At 35.4% G+C, this 11,799-nt stretch overlaps 2 protein-coding genes across 2 annotated transcripts in view; one reads left to right on the top strand and one right to left on the bottom strand.

Annotated features, from left to right (window-relative positions):
* Positions 1 to 479: 479 nt before the first annotated feature.
* On the bottom strand, positions 480 to 4,865 carry LOC135691693 (uncharacterized). The gene is made up of 5 exons (XM_065209642.2): positions 4,463 to 4,865; positions 2,597 to 2,883; positions 1,960 to 2,052; positions 1,113 to 1,332; positions 480 to 669 (listed from the first exon to the last, which is right to left on the bottom strand). The coding sequence occupies exons 1-5, from the start codon at positions 4,701 to 4,703 to the stop codon at positions 536 to 538; spliced, it is 975 nt and encodes a 324-aa protein (XP_065065714.2). The 5' UTR covers positions 4,704 to 4,865; the 3' UTR covers positions 480 to 535.
* Positions 4,866 to 4,901: 36 nt separating this feature from the next.
* The window catches only part of LOC135691956 (ubiquitin C-terminal hydrolase 7), a 33,202-nt gene continuing 26,304 nt past the window's right edge, over positions 4,902 to 11,799 (top strand). The window contains exons 1-5 of the mRNA XM_065209966.2: positions 4,902 to 5,280; positions 7,158 to 7,347; positions 8,154 to 8,326; positions 9,405 to 9,469; positions 9,626 to 9,714. Coding sequence (XP_065066038.1) covers positions 5,223 to 5,280; positions 7,158 to 7,347; positions 8,154 to 8,326; positions 9,405 to 9,469; positions 9,626 to 9,714 — 575 coding nt within the window. The 5' untranslated portion in view covers positions 4,902 to 5,222. The remainder of the gene's footprint in view (positions 5,281 to 7,157; positions 7,348 to 8,153; positions 8,327 to 9,404; positions 9,470 to 9,625; positions 9,715 to 11,799) is intronic.

Here is an 11,799-nt window from a genome sequence, read left to right as displayed (position 1 = left end):
TGTTCCTAGGTAAGGGACCCACAGCTGTTTATTATACTGATTAAACCTTTTCTAAAATGTTTTATAGGACCCTGGGGAAGTAGTGTTAATTGCGCCATTATAGTGTTTCATTTACTCTAATGGTCCGTCAGACAATACTCGATGGCAAAGAGGCCAAGTTGTACATGATTTGGTGTGAAGAACAGGATGGTGACGACGGCAATTAGACATTTTTACTTTTCCCCAAATTTAGTTTCCATTACAAAAATTCTGTACCAAAGGCAAGATAGTAAATTTTTGAAAGTTTTTTAAAACTGTTAATTAAGTTTGTGCCTCTAAACAACAAGATACAAACTCATTCGCTTCGCTCAGTTTAAAAACAAACCTTGATTGGCTTCACCCACTCCCCTTTCCAGAGCTGGCTTCGTGCATGGGATGTGGGGGTAGAGAAGTCACTTCAAAGCAAAAAGGACGTCGTATATAAATAAAATGCAAAAATTTCAACCTTTATAAAATTATTAACATATTTAACATATATAACATATTTATAAAATTATTAATGCTCATATTTAAGATATGAAATTAACTCTTGTGGAAGTCTGTATATGTTTCCAAATTCATCGATTTGACAAATTGGTAACAATTGTCGTATTTTCAGTCTGCAGATTTCCTTCAAGGATCGAACAGTACCTAATGAAAAATTAAAATGATCAGTAAGAACTGTTAAATTAGAAATAAAATACTGCTTACGTTGCTATAAAAACAGTTGTCACACTAGAGGGACACCAAGGTACAATGGTCCACCGCTTTTTCGGTCACATTTGTTGTTTGCGATTGATGGCTAAACTTTTTCGACTCAGGACACCCTATCCCACTTTGAATTGAAGTTAAAGTACGGATCTGAGCAAGATTTTCATATTTTGAATTAAGACAAGTTGTAGCTGTGCCCTTTTACAGAGAGGGGGTGTAGCCATAATATAACATTTCCGTTGGCAGAGCTCATTCCATTGAGGCTTTCAAAACTAAAATTAACAAACTTGCTTTTATCCTCCTCTTCCAAACCCCTCCCTCCTTTCTAGGCTATTAGATCCCAGGCATTTCCCTAGCATTACCAACTAAAAAAGTCTCATCACCTTGCAACTGAGTGATAAGTTTTCGACATGAATCATCAGGTGTAATTTCTTGTGCCTGAGAGCCACTACTAGTTCTTGCATTGAAGTCTGCTCCATATTCCCATAATTTTTCGATGCATGCTCTTTTGCTTGTGCTTGCACAAATATGCAGTGCTGTGTAACCAACACAGGCAAGCGAATAGAATCTTTTTGAATGGTCGGCTCCAGCTTTAAGTAAAATCTAGAAAATCACATCAGAATTTTTTATCATATTATGTAAGATGCTTATGCTATTGGGTTTATGTTCTCCCTACCCCTCAATTATTATAAGGGTTTGAAAGGGACAATTTCAAGCCTTCGTAACTGGCGATCACAGACAATTTTTTACTGAGTACAACTGCAATTTTTTCATAAATTTATTAAAGATTCAATTTTTAAATAAAATTTAGGTTATCATTCAGCACATTTCACACGCTTATTTTTTTGTGGGTAGTGATAAAAACGTCCAAAATAGGTCTAAATCTAGCTGCAAGACACGTTTGTTGTCATATTCTTGAATTCTGATTGGCTAATGGGGTATGGAGAATTTAGGTCGCTCAGCCAATCAAAAATTTGGAACCTATGCTGGCATAGTGGGAAACAAATTAGTTGCTACCCTCCAGTAAGCAACTACCATCAGATTGACTGTAACAGTTGTCTTTGATGTTTCATAGCCTTTGAAAGATTTCAGCCAAACCATCAGTTTACTCCTTTATACTGATATGTTTTGCTGTCATACAACATTTAAACATTATATGATAAATTTCAAATTAGTTACACCAGGTGTGAGTCAGATATGAATCATGTTGGAATTATGCTGGTTACCTACCTCAAGCATTTCTTCATTTGCATGGAAGCAACTTAACAAAAGGGGTGTACATTCAAAGTCATCTTCAATATTTACTTGGCAACCAGCTTCAACCTTTATGTGATAAAAATAGCAATTTAACTCCACATGATGTTCACTTGAAATGACCGTAGGAATTCTTTTGAACAAGTTTATATTCAAGTATATACTGATTGCATCAAAAAAATTTCTTGATTAGAAAACAAAAAGAGGTTAAGGAATAACTTGGGTAATTATATGGGGGTTAGGGAGGGGGCAATTATTAGCACCCTTTAATAATTGCCCAGCTATGTTATTGTATTTCTGCGACCGGTTTTTCAGTAGGGAATAACTAGTCCAGCCATCTTTTTGCAGCCCTCTTCCTAACCCCAATATAAAATTTGTATCAAATGCCTTTGAATTTTACATATCTTACTATTTTAAGTCATTGTTCATTTTACTGAACATTGCCTTTTATTAGCCCCCTTTGAGTGGAATTTCTGAACAGTCGCTACAAGGAGAATATCAATAACAAAATTGAACTTCTAACAGACTGAGCCACATTCTCTGAACATAGCTCAGCATTATTTTTCAAAATGAATTCTGATTGTAAAATTCATAAAGTGTTATAACATATTACCAATTCTCTTGCAATTTCAGGAAAATCATTCATGACTGCTATATGAATGGGCACTCGTCCATCATGATATTTGACAGAAAGATTAGCACCAGCTTTTATTAGCAGTTTTAAACATTCCAATTGACCTTCACGAGCTGCAACAACTAATGGGGTCTCTGGGTATTTCACTTCTAGTTTTGCACCCTTGTCCAGCAAAAGCTTCACACATTTTTCATGGCCTGCATATGTTGCCACCCAAAGAGGAGTCCATGCTGCTTTGTGCTTATTTATACCATCAACTTCTGCTCCTATGATTTGTCAAAATGCTTCATCAAGTTATTGTCACAGGAGAGTTTAAGTATCATCTTATCATTTAGTATTATAATTACCAAAGGACAGCAATGAAATCAACTGTGATTCTACATGGATCAGGGAGCGATTTAGATTATCAAATTTGAGGTAAGTAAAAAGAGATAAAGTAAAATTAGTTTCTTGATAGTTAATTAGTATAAGAGTCTAGGCTATTTCAGAGTTCATTTTTGGCCTCTTTTAACCATTGCTACAAATTTGCAACCATTTTGCATGCATAAAAAGCTATAGATCAGAGACCGGGCCACAAAAATGAACCTGATGGGGGGGGGGGGGGGGAGGCTGAGAATCAAGTTTAGTGACATAGGAGGACCCACCAAGTTTGCGTGCAACATGAAAGAACATTTTTGAAATTCAACCTTCTAGAATAGCTAAAAATGCATCTCCCAGACTAAAATTTAACAAATTAATAGGCCGCTCAGAACAGACAATTCAACGATTCTTTGAAAAACCCTGATAATTGATTTTTAGGAAAAATTTGGGAGGAGCGGAGTCATGCTAAAATGCTAGTGACAGATGTTGGGGAAAGAAAGAAAGGGTGACCTTTGGTTCAAAGTGCACATCGCTGTCAATAACAAGAAGCTGTTGTATTGATTAAGAGAATTTCACTTCCTGAACAGAAATGTGCATCTACTTTGTCTCAACTATTTTCAGTAGGCCATGTCTACACATCCAAAATGCAGACATAGCAATGATACAGAAAGGTATCTACTGAATGGAAAATTTAAAAAAATATCCCAAAATAAATTAGTAAAATTCAGTCTCTCTTAAAAAAAATTAAAAAAAGATGTCCAAAAAGTTTTCATCTTTGAAAAAGTTATATATTGTCCATATTACAAATGCATTGGGCTATATTTGATTTTTGATACCACTTCATGTTTCAAAAAATACTTTGAAACTAGGATATTATGTTATCTGTTTTTAATTTTTGAACAAGAAATATGAGCCATTTCAGCTGTTCAATGAAATTAGCTGAGCAAATTCAGCTGAGCAAAGAAATTAAAATATGTACTTTTAAGGTAGTGTTAACTATGAGAACTAACAAATGATGCATAGACTGGAATGCAAGGGCTGAGATATCGGAGGGGGAGGGAGGCTTGGCCCCTCCCAAAAAATTTAAGTAGCATTAGTAAATAATTTTAATTTGTAAAATATGGCTGTTGTTACATTTATTTATCAGGGCTAGCCCCCCTTGCTAAACAATAAGTTGTACCTTAGACTTGATTGGAATGAACTTGAAATTACTCATTTTGCTCTTGGCCTTTAGCATTTCAGGCTTTCAAAAACCCTTTATGTCGTCATATTGTGTTAGTCTATTACATAGTCTAATACAAAACAATGTATTATCTTTAAAACCGTTTGATTGGGCGGGCCTTTATGTTAGATGGTACAGAAGCTTTCTTGAGCCGATCCAATACAGGCTTAATCCACAATACAGCGAATACAAGCACAAAAAGTGCTAAAAACAAAGAATTCCGTGCCATCAGTACAGGACGAAAATCCACAACTTTTAATTACCTGCTTCCAGAAGTAATTTAACACAATCAGCATGCCCTTGTTTTGCTGCCATAAAAAGCGGAGTCCATAGGGAATTCTTTGTTGTATCGATATTAAACTCTTCATTGTGTTCATAACTCTTCAATAAATTATACAGAAGGTTGCATTTGCCGTACTCAGAAGCATGAAGAAGCCGAGCTTCGGTCGTCTGTATCTCCAAATCCGGGTGTTCAGAGAATTCTTGAACATTGTCCATCGACATCTGTTTTCCAAAAAAAATGTACAGGAATTATTGTACAAACATTATCAGATGTGCAAAACATATCTTCTACAATAATTTGTATGGAAAAAACTCTTTTTAGGGATCTGAAAATATTGTTTGAATCTCATCTTATGATGTCGCCTCGTTTCTGTCAACAACAAATCAGCCTCCTTTCCATTTAAGGTCGGGATACCAAAAGAGTCTGGGCTCAAATCTTTACGAAAAACATGGTGGAGTTGAGTCTGCTACAATGTGAATTATGGTCGACCGAAAAAGAAAATTTTAAGTGCATAAATATATGTTAAATGCTCCCGTCAGGTAGATATTGCGTAGAACTAAAAGTTCTTTTACCATATCAAATGCTGTAATTTTGCCTTTGGGCAACAAGCTGGCAAATTGGGCCGGATAGCGAGTAAGCACGCGACGGTCATCACCAACACCCTGGGTGCGACACAGAGCCATCAGCACCCCAGTTTTCCTTTAAAGAAGCTGAGGAAGCTCAAGTCTTGCACTCAAGGAATGAGGCAGTCCCCCACAGAAAACCAAGAGCCTGATGAAATGGACACCAAGGATGATGGTATGTAGCCAATCAAGCCAATGGTTGAAGTGGGAAACTTGCATTTTGCAATTTTAAATGAAGTCATGCTTTCAACATATTTTCTTTCCAAGAGGGTTTCATTTGTGTTGGAGCCGATTTTAATGAGCTTCTCATTTGAAATGATTTAGTATAATGAACTATCACAAAGTCAAATAAAAACATATGCAATATTAAGACCTGTCAACCTTAAATTTTCAAAACATTTCAGATTTTTCCTAAAGAAAAATAGGTAGATTTGGTCAAAAACAGGGAGATCACAGTAATTTGATAAAGGAATAAATATACCTGATAAAATTTTGTGCTTGGCAAACAGTTTATGACAAAAGTGATCATAAGAAGTATCTTCATAATAACTTTTAGTGCTTTTTTGTTAATCAGTAAGCACTAACAAAAAATTGTTGTCATGTGGAAGTCAATGTGACCATTATATCTTAATTGTACCTCCTGTAAAAAGAAAATATACACAATGGATCTGTCTTTGAAGCATAAGATGCGCAGTTCAATCGAACATCCGGTGAAGAATCTTCCTAGACATTCTGCTAGACATCTTTAAAACCGGGAGAAAAATTTAAAAAAATTGGACACCAGGAAAGAGCAGTCTAAACCAGGAGTCTCCCAGCTGAACTGGGAGGGCTGACAGGTCTGAATATTTTCACAATCTTGTAATTTGATAATATTTAGCAAATTCTTTTTTTCTTCTAATGTTCCAGGCTAGAAAACTGTTTTGCTGGTTTTTTGCCCTTCAACAAAATTCAACAACAATAAACAACAGAATTCAGATTTGCAGATAAAAACACTTGGCAATAAATTATGCATAGAATTTGTACTGAAAGCTTTCACAGAGATGTTGTATTTTTTGTCTTTCCCTTGTAATCAGAAGTCAAAGTTTAGTGAGTGGAATATTCATGGGAAGCATGACCAGATGGAAAAAATACTATTGCAGACTATCCATGGCAGTTTCTTGATAAAGCCCTGGTCAATCGATCCAACATTTTGCCCAACATTTATTTTGATGTTGGAAAGTGATCCAACATTGGTGGTCAAACGACCCAACATTTCACCCCACATTTCGCCCAACATTTTCTTGCACAGATCGAAAAGGGAATGGGTAGTAGGTAACATTAATGTTGCTTAACAACAGTAGGCACACCAGACGCTTGTGATGATGACCGTACATAACAACATGATGATGACCGTGCACCACATTTCGATCTGAGAAAACGAAAGGTAATCGCCACCATAGCTATAATGTTATCAATTGTAAGCAAAATCAAGAGTCAAAACCAGAATCAAAGGGAGAGTCAAAGCAATCGAAATAAACCCGAGAAGTCAACAACAATGCTATGATCAAATTTTGGTAGTCTTTTACTGACTAACCGCGTGCAGAGCCAACAATGTTGGCTAAGATGGTCAAGTGATTCAACATTTCAGCTAACACTTCAAAACAAAAAAATTGTTGGATGTCGGCAGCCAACATTTTTGACCTCAGTCAAATTTCGTCCAACATCAGAATTTACAATGTTGGGTGACCCAACAGATGGCCAACATAGGTGAAATGTTGGATCATTTGACCAGGGCTTAATGTTCAGGCAGAAAGTTATTTCATGGGAATGCCTTTTCTGCAAAGACTGAACTTTACCGTCTCAGGCCTTGCACTAAGCAAAATAAGGTTGCTCCATATAACAAGCTCCTAAGAAACTCAAAGCCCTCACTCACACTTCTATGTAAAATTGTTGTTAGCAAAAATGTGTTTTTTTAAGGAAAATGTGTCAAATGTTTTCTGTTCTTGAGGCCTTTTTTTAATAAATCACCTTTGCAATTGGTATCCTTTCAAAAGAAATTTTTTTTAACATTAGACGCTACAGAAAAAAGTCCATTGGTGGACAGTGCAGAGAAGAAGAAGGGGGAAGCTGTTGCATCCAATGACATTGATATGGATGGTGGACCTAGCAGAGCAGAAGGGCAACTTCGGTTTGAAGTGCAAAACTTTAGCAAGATCAAGGACACAGTATACAGTGATCCAGTGATGATCAGAAATCTCCAATGGTAAGTTTGTTTAAGTATTGCTGTTTGCCAAGGTGCCTACCAACAAATGAAAATCTGATTAATCTGTTCCATGGTTTGTTTTTCTGCTGTCCTACATAAGCCTTATTATGCAATTACCCTCAAACACAACAAATAACTTTCTAGGGATGGCTCTTAGGTCCAATATTTGTCTTCTACATTTCAGTTTAACTAACTATATCAATTCAATGTAGATGATAGGCTGATACAATAGGGTATGGTTTGAGATATATACAGGCTTGGCGGTTTGAGGAGAGTCAAGCTTTTGCTCCACTCCAGGCTCTCCTAAAATGCTGGAGGGGAGCAACATATTGCTCTCCTAAATCGCTCTGAAAAGCATTGCTCTCCTTGAATTCAATTTTTATTTATTTCTATTCTTATTTATCTACAAAAAGCTCACCTGGAAATTACTAGGAGAGCTGTTTACTGCTCCCCTGTTTAAATCATAAATATTCAAGCTGATATATATATATGATGGTAATGGTACAGTAAGGTATAGTTTGCTTCTAAATAGGTATAATTCGTGGCATAGATGAAATTATTGTCTCTTTTTAGCATTAGTAAGAAAGTCTTATCTATTTAGATAAAAAAATGTAGCCTAAATTTATTTCTTGCTCAAAGAATTTTTTACTTATTGAGGGAGTTTTAGCTAGCAAAGTTGCTGAAAGAATCCAATTCATTATTTTATGGCTTTGGTTGAGTTCCAGCGATGGTTCGTAAATTACACATTAGAGGACATAAGATTTCAACCTTCTTTATTTTAATCTTTTTCTATTTTTAATATCTAGGCGTATTATGGTGATGCCACGGTTCTCAACAGTACAGTCTGGAGAGAAGATGAAAAGTTTAGGGATATTTTTGCAGTGTACACCTGAAGGTGAAGGGTCTTCTTGGTCCTGTCATGCCTCTGCAAAAATCACTGTTATCAATCAAAAGAACCAAGAGGAGAGTTTCACAAGAAGTGAGTTTAGTGCCTTGTGGATATATTGTTACTTTGTTGTTCCTTTGTACCGTTTATAATGAAAAGTTTGTATGTTAATAGTTAACAGGAAAGTTTTCAAGGCTTTTATTCATTAAACTATATACTGTTTTGATATATTTTCTTCTGACAATATTTAAAAGTTTTTAAACAATCATTGTTGCTTTTATGTTTCTGTTTTAATTAAGAACAAAGTTTTATTTAATTATCAAAAAACAGTGATGCTTGTCTACCTTGTATAGATAATGAAGTATTCAGTTGCTCAGTGTAGTCTAGTTTGGAAGGAGACTACAATCAATCTTCTTCTATCTGTCTTTGACAATTCATTTAAAGATTCTTAAAATATCCAAAGATTGTTCATCTTCTTTCAGATTTTATTAAAGAATCCTCTTATCAGCAAATAATGATTTGAAATTGTCAGTCTAAATAATGGCTTGGTGACAATGAAGTGTCTGCAATTATTACAGCTTGTTTCCTAATTTTTTTCTTGCAAAAGGTCATGTTGACCTGGTGACTCTTTGTAGAACTCTCCTTTTTGCATGAAAATAAATTTTGATTTTATTGCATTTGTCTATTAACTTGAAAACATAAGCCAGACCCTCACATAAATATAGGCTTGAAATTAAACATTTTCTATAACTTCCAAGAATAGACTCTCAAAACAAGTAGAGATCCAGTTGTGTTGGTGTACTTATGCAGACAAAAAATTTTTGCAATGTTTTTCTGATTATCTGAAAAAGTTTCATCTTTTTTGTGCTCCATGAAATGCTGTAGTTTTGGCAATAAACATGGAATAGGTTTATGGTTTATTTTTTGAAACCCCTGTAGATTCTATCTTGACCTGCACATTGAATCTTCTTCTGTTTCTGAAATATTATTTAATGTGTGTGTAGGGCTCCAGTAAGGAAAGGCTCCTGAAAATTATCTGAAAATTATCATACTAAAAGGTTGTTTTCCAAGCGTTTGCACTAACTTGATGGCTACATTTATATGGTTGGGGGTCATGGAAGATCTTTATAAAGTGACAGGAAAATCTTTAAATATTCTTGTCTTTTTTTAGAGATCACCCATCTGTTCTTTCAAAAGGAAAATGACTGGGGGTACAGCAATTTTCTCCAGTGGCAAGTGAGTCAAGATTTGTTTTTTTTGCATATCATAAGTGTGTAAGTTTTTTGAGACAATTTTATTTTTATGGGCTTTACCTGAAATAGTCGGCCTCTCAAGTTTTCAGTCACCTGATTTCGTAAATTTGATGAAAGAGGTGTTATCTTCTTATTACAGGATGTTATTGATCCAGCAAAAGGTTACATCAAGAATGACACCATTATTGTTGAAATATCAGTTCAAGCTGATGCACCACATGGCGTTTTGTAAGTTTAACTGTTAGTTTTCCACTTATTCAGAGCAGAATTATTTTGTGATTCTTGTGTTACACTACCTTAAGTAGATTCATTGAATTTGTCTGCTAAACTTTTTCTACTTGTTCCCATGTTATTTTCTAAGACATATGCTCTGAAGAGATATCTCTTTTTGCCAGGTTTTCCCCATTTCCCTTTAAACTTCATTTGGAGTAAAAATTGGCAAACAAATAGAATTATAATGAACCTTAATGGACTGGTACAAATGAATTAATACGAGCCAGAAAAATTCTTTAGTTGATAAATGGTAACTCTTCTTTGTAAGAAGTAAAACTTCGTATATCAGTGTGAAACAAAATAAAAATTCATATCTTTTCTATGCACATCTGGTTGTCATAAAAAGTAATCATCTTTTTATCATAATTTCGGCATCTCTTACCCAAGCGTGAGTTATGCAAAAGTAGCTTGTTGTTTGCACAGAAGATGGTTCTGTCCTTTAGGGTCATCATGAAGCTCTTCAGTAGGTCAGGGCCATTTGAGCAAATGGCAGTTTTTAGTAGGTCAGGACAAAATGTTTGTTTGTTACCCAGATACTTCTATTGATAATTAACATTTGCAATCAGTCTTTGTAATATGAAAGAGACTGCGTGGGGCGTTTCGCATGTCTTGACTACTTTGCGCGTGCGAGGGCGTGCGATGTGGACCACTTTTTTATCGGTCGTTACTCATTCCTGTTGTCAAGAACTATAGGTTGCTGCTTTCAAGGAGACCATTTGTGTTACAAACTGAACAGAAACCAAGGAAATTGTCGGACAAACTATCCTTGTTCTTCTTTAAAGATGTTAAATTTAATTAGTTAGATTTTCTAGGAAGTAATAATAGAATCGTTTTGTAATCAATTATGGAAATCTGGGTTGAGAAAATTTCAATTGCTCGTAGAAATTACCATGCATTGTCGAGAAATTACCATGCAGCATCACTGACTTCAGTATCATCGTTAACGTAGCGGATATCATAGCAGATACTCTTAAGAAATATCTTTATACAATTTGATCGGTGTTCCTTTCACGATGATATGGAATTCAGCGAAAAATCGAATGAGATGGGACGGGTAGAGAAATGACACAAATGTCGAAATAAACACACTTTCTTTGAACTCAAAACGAATTTTTACAGCTCTTAATCCAAAAAATTTGTCGATAACAGTTTAAATAATTAAAAAACAGCACAGTCATTGTCTCTTCTTTTTTAGAGCTTTTTTCAGTTTCCTTCTCTTTCTCAAGCTTAGGTTTCTTCGATATACCGATGCCATTATCAAGCTTTCTCTTTCTGCTCTTCGAAAGATAGAGCACTGTTGCCCTTTTCAAGATATTTATCTTTCTTCGTCAGTCAAAATATCATCATTGATTGCAATACTAAGTCGCTTCTCCATAACACTGTATGACATTCGTAGTCGTTTGATAATTCTGTTCTTTCCCCAACCAAGAAATGTCGCCAGCTCCACTTTGTTTTCTTTCGCCATGATCACCGAAGAACAGAATAATCAGATGGACAGTGAAGACGACTCTTAAATCGCCGAGTTTTGAAAGTTAATAAAGCACCTTGGTGTTGATTGCAGATTACTCCCCCCTTGTTACCCCTTGGTTAAATAACTATAATATTAAGCGATCTTGTCGTAACTACTTTGTGACACCGTTGTTAGATCCCGTACGGGAATACTTTAACAATACCTTAGAAAACGACAAAACTGCCTTTGATTTTGGCGGCTTTGATTTACCGCTGCTTTAAAAATCTTCGAAACATAAGCAATTTTTAAAGTTTTACGGCAAATTCTTTGTTTTGCGCGGGCGATGATTTGCACGCCTTGGGCAATTTGGGCGTGTGTGGAGGCGATCGCACGGCTCATATTACAAAGACTGTTTGTAATGAAACTACACTTAGCAGAATTATATAAACATTTAATTTAGATAAAATATGTCTGTGAATGCTTGTTCATGTACCTCATTTGTTGAAGTGCCAGACTAGAACCAAACAGCTGTGTTTTTTCAATAACCATGTCAGGTACTTTTAACACAGTTTTAGCTTTCAAATGCGTGA

The sequence above is a fragment of the Rhopilema esculentum genome, chromosome 13 (assembly GCF_057945365.1).
Source record: "Rhopilema esculentum isolate cy_ngs chromosome 13, ASM5794536v1, whole genome shotgun sequence".
Taxonomy (NCBI): Eukaryota; Metazoa; Cnidaria; class Scyphozoa; order Rhizostomeae; family Rhizostomatidae; genus Rhopilema; species Rhopilema esculentum.
Note: the sequence above shows the minus strand (reverse complement) of the source record. Positions and strands in the feature narration are given on the sequence as shown.

Excerpts from the sequence above, each read along its gene's own strand:
- LOC135691693 (XM_065209642.2), bottom strand. The coding sequence starts at position 4,703 with ATGTCGATGGACAATGTTCAAGAATTCTCTGAACACCCGGATTTGGAG. Across the intron at positions 2,884-4,462 it reads TAAATTACTTCTGGAAGCAG|GAGCAGAAGTTGATGGTATA; the intron begins GTAATTAAAAGT and ends GACAAATCATAG. Across the intron at positions 1,333-1,959 it reads CAAATGAAGAAATGCTTGAG|ATTTTACTTAAAGCTGGAGC; the intron begins GTAGGTAACCAG and ends GTGATTTTCTAG.